The 20,324-nt window shown below is 38.5% G+C and overlaps 1 protein-coding gene across 6 annotated transcripts in view; it reads right to left on the reverse strand.

The window, feature by feature from the left end:
- ATP8B4 (ATPase phospholipid transporting 8B4 (putative)) overlaps positions 1–20,324 on the reverse strand; it is a 216,460-nt gene that overhangs the window by 87,560 nt on the left and 108,576 nt on the right. For 5 of the 6 annotated variants that reach the window (XM_045528911.1, XM_045528900.1, XM_045528909.1 and 2 more), the window contains 3 exons: positions 13,577–13,735; positions 7,187–7,275; positions 4,433–4,629 (listed from right to left, as the gene is read on the reverse strand). In XM_045528911.1, the coding sequence (XP_045384867.1) occupies positions 4,433–4,629; positions 7,187–7,275; positions 13,577–13,735 (445 nt within the window). The remainder of the gene's footprint in view (positions 1–4,432; positions 4,630–7,186; positions 7,276–13,576; positions 13,736–20,324) is intronic. The other variant, XM_045528919.1, reaches the window with a different exon arrangement.

Here is a 20,324-nt window from a genome sequence, read left to right on the forward strand (position 1 = left end):
CCCAGTTCCTGGTGTGCAGCAGACCAGTGCTGGGCAGCAGCCTGCGGGGTCGGTGATCACAGGTTTAGGGGATGATGACGAGAAAAAAGTCTGCACATGTTCAGTACAGACACAATCATCTTTTTTTTCCCAAATATTTTCGATCTGCAATTGGTTGATTCTATATATACACAGATAGGAAGGGCTGACTATGTATCTTTTTACTGATGGGATACATTTTTAAACTGGTTTTGGCCTAAAGGAAAGGTTTTAATTTTTTTAAATATTACCCAATCATACACTTAACTAAATTATCTTACTAAGAGTTTTACAGATTATTTTTGTGGATTTTCTAGATTTATAACCACATCATTGTCTGCGTTCTTCCTTTCAAACAGATTTATTTCAGTTTCAGTTTCATGTCTTTGCACATTAACAAGGTTATCCAGAACAGTAGAGAATAGCAGTGATAGTAGCAGGGATTCATAGCTTATTTCTGATCTTAGTGGAAATTAAGCCTTGGTTTTCTCATCTGTAAATTGAGAAAGGTGGACTAGATGACACCCAAGTTCTGTCTGAATATTAAATTCTATGCTCCAAGTTCTAAAAGTACATGACATATCTATATTTCCCACCCCAAAAGTGGTATGGTGCCAGTTCATTTTCTAACTATTTGAATGATAGCACTTTTTTTTCCTCCCAAACTAAAATCACACTATGACTATGTAGAGTCATATGGTATAAACATAAATAAGTCATACTCTGCATGTATTTATATATTTCATGTATGGTTTACTCTTCCGTATCCCCTCATACATCTTTGTACGTTCCTTCCTAGCTGGTCTGATTCAGCTTTGGTTTTCTTTATTCCTTTCACTCAAAAAGCATTAGCACTTATAATGGGCCAAGGGCAGTATCTTGCCCATCAGAGGCAGTCAGTCACTGTTGAATGCATGAATTTCAGCCCTCTTGACCCTAATTTCACCAATAAGGACATTAAGACTTAGGTTAAGTGACTAACTCAAGGTTACACAAATAATTAGCCACAGAGCCAAGATTAGGATTTAGGAATTTGATAAAGCCAGTGCAGACCTGGCCTTAAGAATGGCATTATGAGGTTAATCACTTGAAGCTTTCATTTATTTGAGAGTCTAGCAACTCCCTGTAAACACAAAGCAAAATGAATGGAACAGAATTTGATTCTTCCATGTTATAGTACAAGCCAGTGGAAGGAGTCTAAATTCATTCAAATTCCTAGAGCTTAAAATAGTGTATAGAGAAGATGGATATTCTTTTTGTTTGGGAAAAGAGAATTTAGAAAAGTCCCAGTGGAACATTCAGCCCTTTCTTTTATAATAGCAGAGAAAAGGAGACAAATGTTCAGAGTTAGCATAATCAGACCGCTTGGTGTTTTCTGCCTGATGGCTCAGAGAGCACGGCTTGCAATTCCGATTCCACCCATTCTGAGGCAAAACAAGCAACATGGAAATGAATTCCTATTGCTTTGGAAAGAACATTCAAAAGCTAATTCCTTGGGAGAACAATGGCTACATTTCTTAAGATGATGTATTTAAAAAAAAAAAAAACTGTAACTGGGCACATCTTAACAAAACAGATAAACAAATTGACAGTATGGAAATATCCTACCAAAATAAATGTCCTTTGCTCACCTGGAATTGTCAACCATTCAAAGTAAATTCTGCACGTCTATCCTCAAGTGATATATGGCACTAATTTATTCTTCATACCTATCCAGAAACCTAATGGAAGCTTTTGTAGAAGGCCTTCATCACTCCAAACAGAAATAACTGAGAGTTCTTTTTTTCTATGTCTCAGTCTTTAAAACTGAGCAACGTGAAATTCCTTGGAATGCTTTTTCCCTTGAGTTAAGGTCAGAATCACTGTCCTTATTTGGCAAGAGAAAAGCCTGCATTTATCTTCATCAATACTATGTCTTAACAACAACTACAGAACTCGAGCCTCTTTTTTTTCCCCTTGACTTCTTCACTGAGTAATAAATTATACACAGCTTAGGGACAGAGGAAAAACATCGGGCCAACTCTCAGAAGATTTGGGTTTGGACCTTGGTTCTGCCCCTAATTAGCTCCATGATCCTGAGCAAATCATCTCATTTGTGAAAGAAGTTCAGCAATAACTACTTCATAACATTGTTGGGAAACATAAGTGAGATAAAGTGTGTAAAATTACTTCATATAAAATGCTAAAAGAAAGACACCCATAGAATTTTCCAAGGCATCATATTTTATGGTATATTATAGAACATCAGGAATTTTAAAAATTATGAACAAGTAGTTTAGTGCTGATATCAAACACACACACAGACACACCGATACATATATACACACACACATATAAAATGCTATCTAAAGGTAAGATGGTATTATTTGGAGCAGAAAGGAACTCAAAAATCAATTCTTTTAATCCCCTCATTTTATAGAGCAGCACATATTTGACAGGCACATTAAGGCACAGAGAAGTCAAGTACTTTCTCCAAGGTCACGCAGCTATTAGTGGCAGTGCCAATACCAGAAACTGGGTTTGGACTATTACAAATAGGTTTTCTGTTTTCCACTGCACATTAGTAGTAAAAGGGATGCTATTGCTAACCTGGGAATCTAGATTTGGTCTCTAACAAAAATGAATCTTTCAAATCATTAAATGAAAATTCCAATACACTTCAAAGAAAGAATGTATGCAGCATATACTTCCTTCATGAGGACATCCGGAACTGCACATGTGCAGATGGTAAGCCACTATGCACATTTATTTTTCATTTAGGACATAAAAGGAAAGCTATAAAAGCTGACCATAGCTCTTCTGGAAAACAGCAGGATTCACTACAGACTTTGTAATTGCACACAAGCATGAGAGGGCCTCAGAAGCAAAGATGAGCCAGTAGGATACAGTTTAAATAGAACCCACTCTGATCACGGCTCCAGAGGGCCCAGAGCAATTTGTGGTGCTGTGGCCACATGCCACTACTTCAACTCAATTTCCCACAACTTGACATTTCAGTTTCCTGACTGCTAGCCAAAACAAGGGTGGATTTTGTGCATTAAACATCCCTTGCTTCATCATAGCTAGGTTTTTGGAAAAAGAGAAAAAGAGGCCCATAAAAATTAGTGGGGATTTAGAGCTGGTGATTTTGTGTATTGTCAAAGTGCTGCTGATGAGACGTGTCAAACAACCAAGTCTCATCTTGGCTCCAGTGTCTTAGGGACTGTCTGGTTCAGTCTTGGTAAGATTAGGATCAAGAATGTCTCAGATACAGACCCTATGACCAACTTCTAAACCTTACCAAACACACACACATACACATACACATACATACATATATAATGTATATAAATAGAGGTGTATATGTGTGTAGAGAGAGACAGAAAAAGAGACCACTTTAGCTCTAGATTGTGGGCTCAAATTTAGAAATGACAGATCAAGTTGTAGTGGAAATTATGAATAATACTTCTTATCTAAGAATGGACAAGTATCACCTACTATATTTCAACTTCTTTATGTACTTATTTATAGTTACTAATAATATTAGTAGTAGTAATAACTATAAACAAATGAACTAATATTCACTAAGCTTTTACTAAGTGCCAGGTATTCTTCTAAGAGCTTTATAGGTATTTATTCACTCCTCATACAATCCTATGAATTAGAACTATTCTTTTCTCCATTTTTAAAATGAGGGCACTAAGGCACTAGAAGGTGAAGAAGTATCTTGCCCAAGGTTATGGAGCTAGTAAGTGGTAGAATAAGACCTGAATCCAGGTATCCAGAGCCAGACTAGTTGGCACAGAGGCACCATCTCTGTAGATCTCTCCAAATGTTCTTCCTTTTCTTACCCAAAATCAACCCAATTCTAATTGATCAGGTTGCATGAGATTATATTGTAGTTTATATATTCCAAATAAAAACATTTCTTTTTTTTTTTTTTTGAAACAGAGTCTCACTTGGTCGCCCCAGGTAGAGTCCAGTGGTGTCATCATAGCTCACTGCAACCTCACACTCCTGGGTTCAAGTGGTCCTCCTGCCTCAGACACCCAAGTAGCTAGGACTACAGGCACGTGCCATGACATCTGGCTAATTTTTTTATTTTTAGTAGAGATGGGGTCTCGCTCTTGCTCAGGCTGGTCTCGAACTCCTGAGCTCAAGGGATCCTCCTGCCTTGCCCTCCCAAAGTGCTAGGATTATAGGCGTGAGCCACTGCACCCAGCCATCCAAAGAAAAACATTTCTAAGAAACTGAATCAAATCAAGAAGAAAATCAAATGCATTTATCGTAATTTGAAAACATAAAAGTTAAACAGATTAAACAGCTTAGTTGCCTCATTTATAACAGATGTAGCAGATCATAAGCAGTCAGAACAAGACAGCTATCTCACTTGTTGTAATTTTAAAACAAACAAAAGTATAAACTCTCATCTTACCTTACATATAATGAGATGGGTACAACTGTATTGAGAATAATAATATATGACCAGAATGTTAAGAATCCTGAGAACACAAAGTTCTTCTCTCCTTCATTCCAAAAGAGGAAAGTTCTGAATTGGTCTCCAACTTTATTCTCCCAGATTGAATTTCCTATTGCAAGAATAATTCCCAAACATACCAGAAACCCAAAAATCTGAAATAAGAATTGAAGTCTGGTTAAGGTTAACTTGAACCCAAAACTAGTTATATCAACATGATCTAATTACACTTCTAACTCCAAGAAATTGTCATTTGAAAAGCAAGTTATGCAAACCTCTTCTTACCATTAATCATGTGAATAAAATTTAACATTTCTATTTTGGGAACTTAGCTAAATATTTTACATATATTTTCTCACTTAATTCTCCCATGGCCTTTCTGAGACAAGAGCAATTATTACCCCTACTTTACAGATTAAAAACAAAACACAATGAAACAGAAACATGAAAAGATGATATAACTTGTCTATGGTCACACAGCTAACTTCACATCCTCAATTTGTGTTAAGTACACATATTTAAGTGGCTTAATTAAAGAAAACCATATGCCCTGATTTGTCCTAGACAGCCTCAGTTTACAACTATTGTCCAGGTATAATATTAATAATTTTCTTGTCATCCTTGAAGGTATAATGTTTGGATGATAGGCTATATGGTCACCTAAGGCATAAAAGCAAAAGGAAGAAAAGATCAGTGATAACTGTTTCAGACTAGCTCAGTCTCGTGGCTATAGATATGGCTGCAAATTCCTTATTTGAGGTCAGCAAGAAATATAAGGATTAATTGAAGCAGTTTATGACATATATACTTTCTTTTTGAGATTAAAAAAAAAGTGGGAAGCAACCTGAAAACTGTTAGCAGACCCTTAGATTGTTATTAGTCTGAGCATTAGAAAAACACATATTTTGTAGGTGTAACAACTAGACAGACAACAAGGTCAACCTGTCATGAGTCCATAATCCCAGCCTTGGAAAGGAAGGTCACAAACTCAGTGAATGGTAAGACCTGAGTTGACCAAGATGTTATGGCGACATTGTTCTGTTAAGTGTCACACTCTGAGACCAGCCATTGTTGAGGGAGGAATGGGGCTAGAGAACAGGAATACGTTTCCCTCTATTTCCTTTTTCTTCCAAGAAAGAATATTCAGAAGTTCTAAGACTTCTTTCTTCTTTATTCTCTCTTGAATAAAACAGGCACATAAGAAAACAAAGACAGGAAAAGCCTGACTTAAAGTATATTAGAAAACCATGTATTAGAGCAAAGTAGAACTCTGAATCCCCCAAATCTTACCAATTCAGCACCCATATGATAGTATCCTCTTTGCTCTTAATGTCTGACACTACAAATTAATTGAACTGAATTACTTTAAGAGCATTAAAATTGGTGATATGGCATTATATGTCCTAATTTAAGGATGGATTTGACTTCTAAGTCCCCAATGGATTATCCTATCCTCAAATATAAAAAGCTGGGCCAGTCCCTGCTTAACAATCAGTAACTTTACTCTGTGGTGGGTAGACATACAATCGCCACGCCAGCCCTGGGAGTGGGACCAGGGGTACTTACACTAGGAACTCTAGGAATGGCACAAGCTCTTTATGGGCATATCCCCTTGGCCTCATGGACTCTGTACCAAAGGGACTGGTATAGCGGAGGAAAGCCTAGGCCTGCAGGTGGTATGGAAAGTAAAACACAGAGCCTGGCCAATATTCTGTGCCCAGCAAGTGTTATTTTCCTTCTTTCCTTATTCTGAGTCCAACTATTACATATTAGTTAAGCAAATGTATATTGAGCTTCTTTATGATTGTGATTCTGTGATGAGGTGCATGGGGAAACATGGTTCAAAGTCACAGTCCTTATATTTAAAGTCACTGTCTTCAAACTTACCACCTACACGCAGAGACAAAGGAATATTACGCAAAGAACCAGACAGCAATCAGATCAACAGTATGAGGTAACACAAGATGAACTGACAAAAGGATGGAATGGGAGGAATACCTGAATGTTTTTGGTAACGGTGGTAGAGAAGATCATTTCAAAAAAATTCAAAAGTGAAAAAAAATTGTAGCGGAAAGATAACCATGGGCTTAGGAGATTTAGAAGCCTCTATGAAGGAGGAGACTTGTGACTTGGGCCTCAGAGGATTTGTGAGTAGAGCCAGCTACATAATTTTCAGGGTTCAGTGCAAAGTAAAAATGTAGGACCCCTTGTTCAAAAATTACTAAGAATTTCTAGACAGCAAAAGCAGATTCATAAACCAACTACCAGGCTCTTCTGATCATGGCCCTGTGTGGCTATATAAGTCACACACACATGAAGCAAACCCTATCCATAAGCTGTATAGAGAGGACTTCAACAAAGGTAAGACAACAAAAACACAAAACTGCCTATAAAACTATGTTTTATCAGGTGAACGTGATAACCACTAAAAACTATGTTTTGTTTTTGAAAAAACAATCCTTGGACTATGGGGACTTTGTAAGATGGTGAAGATCTCCACAAACACTAACCTACCTCTCATGATAATCTCACCACTGGTTGGGAAATCACCATAATCTAGAAAGCAAAGGGCAGTGTAACTGAGCCCTAGAGCAAAATCCTCAAACACAAACTCCGCAAGGAGAATGTAGGCTTCCGAAAGAATTCCCAGCAAAATACGAGAAATATATTAAGATACCAATGACTAGTGATATTGCCTAATTTCATACTTACCCACAACACTAGAGTATTCATCAGTCTGTCAATGCTTGTCCTTTTAAACTTTGTCTTACCGCTGTTCTGCATTAGTTTAGTGTCAGGACCTGCAAAAAAAAAAGTAAATAACAACTTTGAAATTATTAGATTATGTATTAGTATTATCAATTTCTACTCATATCAAATGTTTCTGAAAGAAAAAATATGTTTCATATTTTCTCTTTACAAAGACAAAATTGTACATAAACAATTCCGAACACCAAGGTCAAAAATGGGTGACCTATTATGCCTTAAGAAATCCAATTATAGATCTGTTTCCCAAAAAGATCTGTGGTCCCTTTAATGAAGACGCTAGAATAACTCCAAAAAACACATTAGCAAGTAATTTAAACGTTTACTGTGTATTGCATATTATATAAATAATATGTACTTTTTTAAGGGCAAGAATTGTCTTTAATCGTGTGTTAAATTTATTTCAGGTAACACATTATCGCATGATATAACAGTGCTTGTTCAAGGAATTCTAAGAATATTATAACTGCTTTAGAAGTAAGTTATTAAATGATTAACAAAGCAGAATATAAAAATACATTGCTAAGGAAATTACTTGTAGACCAAGAAAATGCTAAATAGAAGCAATCAAGTTTTAATTAAAACTAATTTCTCCAGTGTTCCCTTTCCACATAGTCTTCCCATGATCATCAATCCATGTGGCCACATAATATAGCAGTAAAGAGGAAATGAAAGGAGAAAAAAGAGGCACATGTGAAATCATATACCCCTCTAGAGGTCAGGGAGGGATATGCACAACCTTAGAAGACTTTCCTTTACTTAAAAGACAAATAGAAGCAAAGATTGGGGGACCTGTAACAATTCATTGTCTTGAGTTGTGAACTGTCCCCCAGAGTCCTGTTCCTAGCTACTGCTGTGTAAAGACCACCCACATTTTCTCAGAATTGTTTATTAAAATCATATGGACATTGAGTGTGGAAAATATTTCTTTTATAGTAAGATCACAAAGACCAAATAAAGTATGTGATTGGTAAAAACTGAAATATTCACAGACCAGTTTGATGCTAAAATTTACATCTCTTAGACATACAAATACACACATACTAACAAACAATCCACTTTAGGAGTTGTTAAGTAATTGCTTAAATATATCCACATATTGGCCGGGCGCGGTGGCTCACGCTTGTAATCCTAGCACTCTGGGAGGCCGAGGTGGGTGGATCGCTCAACGTCAGGAGTTCGAAACTAGCACTGAGCAAGAGTGAGACCCTGTCTCTACTAAAAATAGAAAGAAATTATCTGTCCAACTAAAAAAATATATATATATAGAAAAAATTAGCTGGGCATGGTGGTGCATGCCTGTAGTCCCAGCTACTCGGGAGGCTGAGGCAGAAGGATTGCTTAAGCCCAGGAGTTTGAGGTTGCTGTGAGCTAGGCTGACGCCACGGCACTCACTCTAGCCTGGGCAACAGAGAGAGACTCTGTCTCTAAATAAATAAATAAATAAATAAATAAATAAATAAATAAATAAATAAATAAATAAGTAAGTAAGTAAGTAAATAAATAAAATATATCCACACATGTTTATATACACATCTCTACTTCCCCTCATAGTCCAAGATCTTTAAAGAATTTTCTATATTCAACGCCCCTGTTTCCTCATCTCTCACTCATTACTCAACCTAGTTTCTGGACCAGTCACTACACCAGAACAGACTGGGTGTTATCATTAATATCCTCCATGCCTTCTTAGCCTCTCAGCAGCCATTGACACTGTTGACTATTCCATCCTTTTGAAACACACTCTTTCATTGGCTTCTGTGTTACAATGTTCTCCTGCTTTTCCTCCTACCTCTTTGGTAGTCCCTTCTCTGTCTTCCGTAATGCTTACCCCTCTATCCAGCCATTAAATATTGCAATTCCTTAGACTCAGACATAGCTCACCTTCTCTTTTGACTCAATCCACCTTCCCTGGGCAATGTCACCGAAGACCATAGCTTTAAGACCACTAGCTTTAATGGTCAGAGACCAAATGTATATATCCACCTCATACTGCTCCTCTGAGCTCTAAATCCAATATTTAAATCTATGTATTTAGTTGCCTACATGATATCTCCACCTGGATCTTTCTAATGTCCCTCAAATGGCCCTTGTCCAGTCTAGGTTGTGATCTTCCTCCAAAATTCTTGTCTCAGCAAATGGCGCTGCCATCCATCCAGTTGTGAAGGTTGGGAGAAACCTAAGAGTCATAGTGGATACCTCTCTCATCCTCATCCTCAAATCTGGTCATCAAAGCTTGTCAATTCAACTTCCTAAAAATTTTCGGCATTTCTCTCTGTTTTCATAATCCCCACCCTAATCCAAAGTGCCATCATCTCTCAACTGTGAATGCCTAATAATTTTGTCTCCCTGCATCCACTGTGCCCCCAGGACTATTTTCCTCCTCCCCTACCCCAATCATGCACTCCTTCCAGAACCTGCTGTCCATTTACAAACATTATAAACACCACAGGCAAGAGTGAACCTTTCAAATTTAACACATACATACTCCACCTATTTAAAAACTCTCAATGGCCTCCCCAAGCTCTTAGGCTAAAGACCAAAATTCTGGATACAGACCACAAGGTCCACCTGCATGGTCCAGCCCCTATTCATGTCTCCAGTCACAGATATATCTCCATCCTCTGTGCTCTCCATGCCCCACACTAGCCTTCTTTTGTGACCTCACTCTCCTCACTCCTACCACAGGACTTTGGCTCAGCATATGCCGTCTGGTTTGACATTGGTGTCTCTCTCTCTCTTTCTCTCTCTCTCTGTCTCTGTCTCTGACTCTCTCTCTCTCTCCTAGCATCCTACCATGCTGAGAACCACATGAATGAAAGTACTGCATTTGTTCTTGTTCATATTCTTAATCACCAATAAGTAGCAAATGCCAAGCATATAGTAGCCACTTAATTAATTTTTAGTAAATTAATTTATTGAACATCTGCTATGTTTTAGGCAATGTGCATATGTGCTTTTTTTTTTTTTTTTTTTTGAGACAGAGTCTCGCTTTGTCGCCCGGGCTAGAGTGAGTGCTGTGGCATCAGCCTAGCTCACAGCAACCTCAAACTCCTGGGCTTAAGCGATCCTACTACCTCAGCCTCCCGAGTAGCTGGGACTACAGGCATGCGCCACCATGCCCGGCTAATTTTTTCTATATAGATTTTTAGCTGTCCAAATCATTTCTTTCTATTTTTGGTAGAGACAGGGTCTCACTCTTGCTCAGGCTGGTCTCAAACTCCTGACCTCAAGCGATCCACCCACCTCGGTCTCCCAGAGTGCTAGGATTACAGGCATGAGCCACCACGCCCGGCCTGCATATGTGCTTTTAATCTATTATATCAGCTAATGCTTATAACAAGCTAATGCATTAGGTACTATTATCCTCAATTCACTAATAATAAAAATGAGGCTTAAAGAGTTGAACTTGCCTGAGATTCTCATCTAGTAAATGTCAGAGCCAGAATCTGAACCTCAATCTAACTCTAAAGTTCTTGTTCTTAACTACTATTTTTAAAACTATCTGAATATATAGTCAACCAATATATATTTAAGACTGTGCTCATTCAAGGTCCTACCAGGAAACAAATGACACATTGAACAAACATAATTGGAGGAGGGTTTATTTATAAAGAAACTCTTTATAAAACTGTGGGTGGGGTTACAGGGGAAGCAAAAGGTCAGTGCAATTAGCAGAAGCAATCAAGCTGCTTCTCTACCTAAGCCAAAAGGGATGAGGGGAGGGAGTGGTTACTGGATCCTAAGAGAAATAGGTGTGTAGAGTTTGCAGCCTCATAATGAGGGATCCAGCCAGCCTGAAGTGACCACACAGGAATGTAGCCTGGGGGAGTGAATACCTTGACCTTAATCTTCTTTCTCCTTTTGATCTCTCCCCAGGAACCCCCAAGACAGGGCCCCACCAAAAGCCAAAATTCAAGGAAACCTATCAGATAGAATAAACCAAACAAGTAAGACTCCAGGGGTAGAGCGAGGGGGTGGAAAGGTTGAGGGGAGACCTGGAGCAAATGGAAGACATCCAGCACAGAAACCTACTGTGCACCAAGAGGGTGCCGACTGCTATAGACTCTGTAAGTGAATGAGATTCTTGCTCTCAGAAACAAGATTTCATCTCTTCTCTTGAGCAGAAAAGAAGTCATTTACCAGACCTCGCTGTTAATGTATATTAGACCTTCATAAATTATAGGTTTGTAAAATAAGCCATATCTGTGTCAATTATTAAATATATTCCTTGCACAATTCTTAGTGGTAGGTATAACTAGAGTAATAATACAGCCAGAATAGTTAATAATTCATTTGGGATATTTTTCATAAGATCTAGGTGCTCATCTGTAACTAGTTCTCCCACCAAATGACTCAAGACTCAGCAGTCTAAGACACTCATCTGTTCAACTCTGACACTGATGAAACCGATCACTAATTCTTCTGCTGGCCATTATTCTAGTTAAGCTTTCTATTAACATTTGTGGCCAGACTAAAGTCAAGGCGGGTATGCTCTGCTTTACAAAATATCCTCCTGATAAAGGTCCCCTGCCAGTGAACGTCCAGGCTATAGTACAAAAGAAGAGGGTGTTTCCCTTTCCCCACGGCCAAGTTCCAGAGAGCAGAAAATCTCCCTCAACCCTCAGCCTACGGAGCAGGCAGTGTGCTCTGAATTGAATTTGAAAGGAGGAAGAAGCAAGAAAAGGAAGTAAAATAACATGTGTTAAACATTCTCCTCCATGTGCATTATCTCACTGAGCCTTTACAATGACTCTAATGTACTCGTTATTATCCCCAAGTTACAGCAGCAGAAACTAAAGCTTAGGAAGTTTAAGTAACCAAGGCTTATAGTCCTACAGCTGGTAAACAAATCTGAACCCAGATCTGCCTGATCCAAATTCCATGAACTGTTACACTCCCTTGGAGGGTGACCTGCTCAACTCACCACCCCACTTCCTTGTACGTAAGAGAATTTTCCCAGAGAGACAACCTTACGAAGGAGAACTTGGCTCCTCACGGGCTCACAACAGCTGTCCTAGCATGACATGCTGTAGCTGAACTGCAGTCCTGAATTAGTCATTGCAAACAAGATCTTACAAATGCAAACAAAATGTTGGGCTACAGCCCATCCCTAGGACGAGGCACCCCCATTTCTATGATGACCAGGAGCAAATCAAGAGGGTATTTCCCATCAGAAGACCCTCAAGAAGTTTCCCCATCTTTAAGCAGGAAGGTAAAGGGAGGTTTACAGACAAGCCTAGTTCTCTTTCTGTGTCCAAAGAAGATGCAAATAAGGAAATATATAATCATAAGTTTATTTTCCTGACTGAAAAAGGAAAGCGTCTGATGAGAGAATCATGAAACCAGACTCATCCCCAGATAAAAGTACTTATTCTGCCTCATTTCTAGGGATTTCCCAAGTCCTTGCAATGGCAATGCCCCAAGCAGCAAGAGCCTCGCTAACACCCACAGCTGAGAGCATTTAAGAATTGGGACGACTTTTCTAGGTTCGGAACTCTTTTCAGTCTTTAATGAACATTTTGTTGTTATTGAGGAAAGTCAGCTAAGGAAAAAATTCTGATTTTGATTGCACATATAGTCAATGTGCCCAAAATACATATTAATTTGGTGTCACAATAAACAGGATTTTTAAAATCAAGGGCTGGCAATGGAAGCAATGGTACAATTTGAGTGGCTTTACGAAACGGTGCTACTGTCAGCTTCCTTAGTAAGAGAAAGCCACCTGGACCTACAGAGATAAAGCAGAGAAAGAAAATATGGCAGGCAAGAGGAGTGGGAGGCACCTCACCCCCATCATGCACAGTCTTTCCAGAACCCTCTCTCCTGTTTACAAACAGTAGAAGCAGCTACGGGATATAAACAGAAATGATTGCAAGATCTTCCAGAAGGCTTTTCCAAAAGGGCTGCTTGACCTTCACAAACTACAAAATTAACAGCACAGAGAGGGGTTTGCTTTCATACTCTTATCCGCTTTAAAGGCAGGTTGATTAATACATAACATGACAGAGATGATTGGCACGGGGTAAATAAAGAGAAATTAAGCAATAGGTATCCACCACCCACTGTGTAATCTGTGCCATGAAGGCCCCAGCATCCTTAAAAATAAGTTCAAGCTGTCAATGGTTTCTCATACAGTGGGGCCACCCCGGACTATTTTCAGAGCAATGGTGTCTTCCCCTGGTGTCCTGCACTCTGAAGGCAACTCCAGAGCAGTGCTTTGTGTGGCAAAAAGGCACTGTGCTCATTGGAACTTGAGAACCTTAGATTGCGCCGTTGCATATTGCAGGAAGGGCTTCTTCACATAGATCTGGCCCCGTGCCACACAAGCTGTACCTGCAAAAATAACCATTCCAAAACACCAGCTGGTGTTCCTCAGGACGCAGCCTCTCAGGATTATCTTCTCATTGTTGAGGGGGTGCTTGCTGTCCTTCCACGAGAGGACTCCCACGAATTTATCTAACTTGTTGTTAGGTGCCTCACAGACAACAACGCCTGGAAAATAAAACAAACCTCTTTATGACTCTCCCCAAACTCTCTTTAGAATCCCATAGTACTATTTTAACACCAGCTTCTACTATACAGTACGTTTCCTTCTCTCTTCGATAGCATGGCGTTGCATGCATGGGGTTGTGCTAGAACAATCAATTGGGAGGAACAAAGATGGAAATCCATCAGATATTTTGAAACGTAGCTTTCTGTACTAGCCAAACAAGCATAGAAACCTCAAGGGACCTGAGATAGTTTTTCCTTTAAAAAAAATTGCTTATCTTTACTTCTAATTCAGAACAAATAATTTTCTAAACCATAAAGCAGGGACTCTCCTAAAAGTTTCTCTTATTTCATCTTTTAACTGAATGTGAACTTTCACGCAGGTTAAGACGGCATACTTCTCAATTCACAACAAAAGTTAATCATCTTCCTGAGCTCATAATCGGGATTTCAGAGGCCTCACTTTATTCTACCCCAGAGAAACCTGGGCCTGGTTTGCCACATGTGTCTGAGAATGCGTGTGATTCCTTTCAGCTGTTCCATGCTTCTTATCTTGATTAGATTCAGAGTTCTGGGGACTCTCAAAGGCACCATATAACTTGCCCAAAACTGGCCAGAAGATGTTTCTAGTTTCTTTAATTCCAAGCCCATTCCAAACCAAGGGCAGGCCATTCCACATCAATGAATCAATTCGTTCCATTATTTCAATCAGAAAATATACATTCAGGATGGGGGTTCTCTAGATAAAAAAACGAAACCAGAAATAATCTTTTACGGACCCTGTCACAAAACATAATTATTAGATTAATATACATTTCCATTGCAAACAGGTGAGGTTAAATTTTTAGAAGTAATGAGTACAAAGACATGAAAGTGAACAGAAAAGAGGGAGAGAAGGAAAGAGAGAGGGCAGAGAGTAAGAAAAAGAGAGAGGGAAGGTATGAAAAAGGAGGCTGTGGGTAGATCCAATCCGGGTTCAAACCAGAATCAGGGGTGAGATTAGTACCTACAAGTTTCTCTCTCTCAAAAACAATCAAAATACATTTATTTAATCAGAAGCCAAAGGGCAGTTGGAACATAAAATGTAGCATTCGGAAAATAAAAAGGGGAGCATATCTTCCTCGTTGGTTAAAGGTAAAGGCAATCAGATGAGCCTAGAGAACCTCTGTATTATGCTGACTCCACCTACTCTCTAAGCTGCCTTCTGAACTTAAAGATGCTTCTTACATGGGTTCCCCTCTTTCCTAGGATGCTATGTTTTCCATTTCAAACTCTTAGATATAGGGCCAGGCACATCGCTCATGCCTGTAATCCCAGCATTTCAGGATGTCAAGGTGGGAGGATTGTTTGAGACCAGGAGTTTGAGACCAGCCTGGGCAACATATTGAGACCCTGCCTCTAAAAAAAAAAAAAAAAGAATGATTAAAAAAATTAAACCTCTTAGACATAGGGAATAGCAGGCAGGCTCATCACTCCAGACCAACCAGATTACTAACTTTAACAAATCTTCCACTAAAAAAGAAAAAACAAAATCCTGAAAGGAATGCAGGACTGCTTTTCCAACGTCCATCTGCCTTTCCCCAGTATAACAAAAGTACTGCCTAAAGATTCCCCACTTGGGCACTCACTGGCAGCTTCCCAGACATCCACTGCTAAATTAGAGAGTACTGACAGGAGGATTTGGATAAGACAAATAACCTTACTAAGGGAAGTGGCTGAATTCTGGTTAGCTCCATTACTGCCTATCACTGATACTAAAAAGTAAATTAAAACTGATTTAAACTGGCTCAAGTTGTTTAGACAACTGCAATGTGGATGAGGAGACTTTTTGTAAATTCCCAGCATTCAGTATCTTTTCTTCTTGACCAATAATTTTGTACCTGAATTGTGGAACTTTTGAGTTGGGTATCACCAGCAAAACCTACATTAGAATAACAGGTTTACAGCAACCTTTAAAGTTTATTCCAGTTTCTTGACTCAAGCCTCAATTTCTCAGGCTTCAAACTTGGCCACTTAAAGAAAAAAAAAAATGTGCTTTGGGCAAAAACAACATGATACACAATCCCTGCCAATAGAAATATAAAAAACAGGCTCATTTGATCATTTTTATTGTCGCAAGCAAAGACTGACATGGAGGCAAATACAGCCTTGAACATGTTGGCTCCCTCCTCCCTGGCCCCAAGGCTTATCCACTTCTGGCCTCATACCAAGGGTGTGGTTCTAGACAGGAACAGGCAGCAAGGCCAAGGGGTTCTGCTGGGTTCTTGGAGGCCAAGCTCCAATTCAGCCTTTCTCAAATAGTGTGGTCCCAGTGATGTAAGCACTAAATACAGGACCCAGTCAAAACAAAATGGCAGGAACAAAGCCAAACTACATTTTTTAAATCATCAGATATGCTCAGCTTCCCTTTCTTAGCCTTGTTAGCGTAAAACACGAGCTTCCGAATTTCTTTTCTACCTTTTTCCAAAAAGGGTGAACAGTTTCCTTTGAAGGGAGTACTGTATTCACCTCTGTATTCTCATAACCAGTTATACTATCTACATAATAGAATCTTAATAAAGATTTGTTGAACAGATGGACACAAAAACATTTCACATGGTTTCAAGAGAGAGGTTAGGAGTGAGATGGGTATTAGAGCAGATCTAAGATGAAGGGGGAAAAGTGGGTATATTTCTATGATAGTAATGATAAAGGGGGTTAGAAGACCAAACAGCCAAGCCACAGTGAGGGGCTTACATTGGCCTAAGTCGTCTAATGGGAGGCACATAGATTTGAGAACACTGACAAAGGGTGGGGGCATTAAAGGACAATGGATGCAATCAAAAATAGATCCTAGCCATAAGGCATAATAAGGACTAGGGCAAAACTCTCTTCCTCCTGTTGCTGGTTGTATTAGAGAAGAGAAAGAGGCAGTAAACAGTTGGTTTGACAACTGATGAGGAGACGGTTTAGGGAAAATAGCACTATTTCTCACACAGTCATTTACTGAATACATGTTTAGAGCACAAAGTCATCTTTAATGAGAAATAGCGCAACTAGGAAAAAAAATCATGTCAACAACAGAGTATAAATACAATCAAACTAGCTGGTCACATGTGTTTGCCCCTCTAAAGAAAAAAGACATGAAAGTGGATAGCAATTCATCCATATTACAATCACACAGAAATAAATACCCTAGGCCCATACTGAACAAAAGCTACAAGATCTTATTCTTGACCTTTCTCAGCATTCTAAATTTAGTGAACTGAATTGTTGTCTAATTACCAACTTGATAGACTTCTCAAACTAAAGTATTTATGTCAAAGTGGAAATACATAGTTTATCATAAAAATGGAACTCAGTGCCCAGTTTCCTATGATTTTCCAGAGAAGTTGACTTCATTTCTTTATGTGTATTATTATTAGCAATATTTCTTAATTATATGCCCTTCAACTCTTCCACAAGACCAAATTATCCATTGAATAAGACATCACTATTGCTGTTCAAGAATTTCTCTAGCCAAGAGCTTCTTGGAATGTAGGAGATTGCCCAGTACTGTTTTCCTGATGATTGTGACGAATATTTATTTTTTTCTTAGAAAGAAGAGTATCACCTTCCTATTTTCTAAAACCTCATTATTCTTCAACCATCAAGCCTCAGCCACCCCTCATTACCACCATAATGGCCATGTCAGCACGGCAGTGAGGAGGGAAATTATGCTTCACATGTCTACATGGAATCCGTGTCTCATGCGTTAGCTGTGCTGTTGAGCTGTGCTCCTGTCCAGGGGAATGGGAAAGCTATCTGGTAAGTTAAAAAAAAAGTCACAAGATGCTAAGCAAGTTGTTTTTTGTTTTTTAACCAAAAAGAAAAGCTTATTTTTTCTGTATTTTAATTACACACATGCTATTCTTTAGAAAGAACCACAAAATACACAAGGATTCCTGAATAAAGAGTCAACCTTTCCCTGGTTAAGAATTCAGTATTAACAGTCATACAAAATATGTAAACTTGTCATGAATTGCAAAAAACAGATCTCAGTCCAGTCAGTAACAATATGCAAAAGCTTCTTAAACGCATTTGGACAATTTACATCCGGGGCTTTCCCCAAGGCATAAGAATGTCTAGTTTATATAATAATAATTGACAAATATTTCCAGTTACTTATTTGTAAAAGCTTTTCAATTCCCATAAGACTTTAACATGAAAATCAAGGCACAATTTACTTTTATATTTGTTAAAATATTAGATCAAGTTATATATCTTTTCTTATAAAATTCAACAGATTACATATCATTTTTTCTGAGTTTGAAATGTATAAAAATATTTATATGAGAACTTTTCAAATAAATGGATTTACCTACCTAAACCCAACTCTCTTATATGTATGTGTCTCTATGTTTGGCCAACTCTCCTATAAATTCTTATCAGGGATCCTGACATTGAAAATCACTGAGAACTTTGCTACTTTTTAAAAATATGATGACATCATCCTAATCCTGAGTGGACTTGATCTCTGGTAATTAGTTTTGCACCTTTAGGTTTAAAATATTTTTAAAATTTATTTCTTACCCTGACCAGGAGCTAAGCTGTTGTGCTAAATTTCTCTAACTCTCCAATCCAGTTTTTCTGCTTATAGTTTAGAACCTGGAGTTTTTTGTCCTTTGTAGAATAGGTTTGCTAGCAATCCAGTGTTCATATTCTGACTCCTCCACTTAGTAGCCATATGACATTGGGAAAGTTATTCAATTTATCTGGGTCTCAGATTCCTTATTGATAAATTGGCACTAACAATAATCTCTTCCTTCAAGATCTGTAAGGATTTAATAAGATGATGTGTGCAATTAATTAGCACAGTGCCAGGTATAAACATCATGTTTAGGGCCTAAGAATTTTAGGACCTTTACCTTCTTGAAGGCTCCTTTGGAGATAAGCCCTAGTTCAAGTGTTTTTTTCTCCCTGGTATATATGTTCTATGAATGCAATGCCTGGGTATGACTTACTGACCACTGTATTCCCAGGAGTAGCAAATCTTTTGGCATTGTGTTAAATATACATTTTCTGAATGAATGAATGGGTGAGTGCATGAATGAATGAAAGAGATAAACTTATGCAATGCCTAAGGAGGCCACCAGTAAAACACTGTCCTTGGGTATAGATGCAAAAGTAGAGAGGCGAAGTGACTTACAAGAGACATCTGATGTCCAAACCATCTCAGTTTTGACCCTACATGTTCCCAATTTGGAGTCCCCAGTGGGGACTTCTTTAGGGATAGGAGTGGGAAAATCGGGTCTTTAGACACTTGGAAGATGTGAACTTGTGATACAAGAACAGAAAACTGAAGCTTGGTGCTAGATAAAGTAGTTTGGCAAGTCTCAAAAGAAAAACCACAGAGTAACTAGCAGCAAAAATAATGCCATACCCACAGTTGCCCAGAAGTCAAAGGCTAAAAGATACACTTAGCACAGATAGAGTATGGAAAGGGTGTGCCTCACATATCTGTCTCATCTATTACACCTTTCCAAAGCTAGGCAGGGCATTTTCAAATGTGCACAAAGCTGATACCATACATCAATTTAAACTAAAGGATTTAATCAAAATATCTGGTTTTGATTCCCATGACTCAAGGAAGTCTTTTTCTAGTCTCCAGAGGAAAACCTGAAATCTATTGATACTTCATTAGGACAAAGGTGAATAAAGAAGACAATAAACAGGGGGTAGGAAAAAAAGGATCAAAAGTACCTTGATAATACATCTAGAAAATTTTTATAATTCTACATGCTTCATTTTGCATCTTGTCCTGAGGAGGTGCTTGGGAGTCTGTTTATTATAGACTTACACTAATTAATGTGGAGAGAGTGATGAAAACAGAAAAAATAAAGAATGACAGAAAAAGAGACACTGAAGGTGGAGAGAACCAACATAAAGAGTGGAAGAAGCAGATGGGGAAAGAACAGTAAGAAAGCGTGCACAAAGGGAAGAAAGGCAAGAGGAGAATGGTGAAACAGGGCAGTCAGAGAACTACGTGTGGATAGTGTATGATGTGTGAATGTGTGTGTGAGAGGCAGAGAGATTGAAATTGAAATGTGTAAACTACAGCTTGGAAAGAAGTGGAGGGAGAAACAATTGAAGGCTACAGGAAAGCAAGCGCAATTGTGGGAAGGATTTAGAGTCTGTTAATTGTCCTGACTCTTTCAAAGACTTTTCTATACCACATCTTGCGTCACCCTGTGGGTCTTCAAATTTTGCTAACAGGGGAAATCTAATTTGTAGATTGTATCTAATTTATTTCCCCATAATCCATCTATTCATTCTTCAGATGCTTTCTTGGAAACAGGAAATCACATTTTAATAAGGATAAACCCATAAAACTCCATGTTGCCTTGAGCTTTAAGGTAGATTACAATGCAACCCGAGATTTAAGAATGAGAAAATAAATTTGGCAGAAACCTGGCTTTTAGCCCAGAAGTGTACCAGCCTCATGAATTTGGCATTACATGTTTTCTGAAAAGTGACCACAGTTTAAGTATACATAATAGGAAAGAGACGTCTGTGTTGCCCTTATTTGGGAAAACAGTTATACTTTGGGGATTTGGTGAGTTGCCTATTCTGT

The sequence above is a fragment of the Lemur catta genome, chromosome 1, assembly GCF_020740605.2.
Source record: "Lemur catta isolate mLemCat1 chromosome 1, mLemCat1.pri, whole genome shotgun sequence".
NCBI classification, from domain to species: Eukaryota; Metazoa; Chordata; class Mammalia; order Primates; family Lemuridae; genus Lemur; species Lemur catta.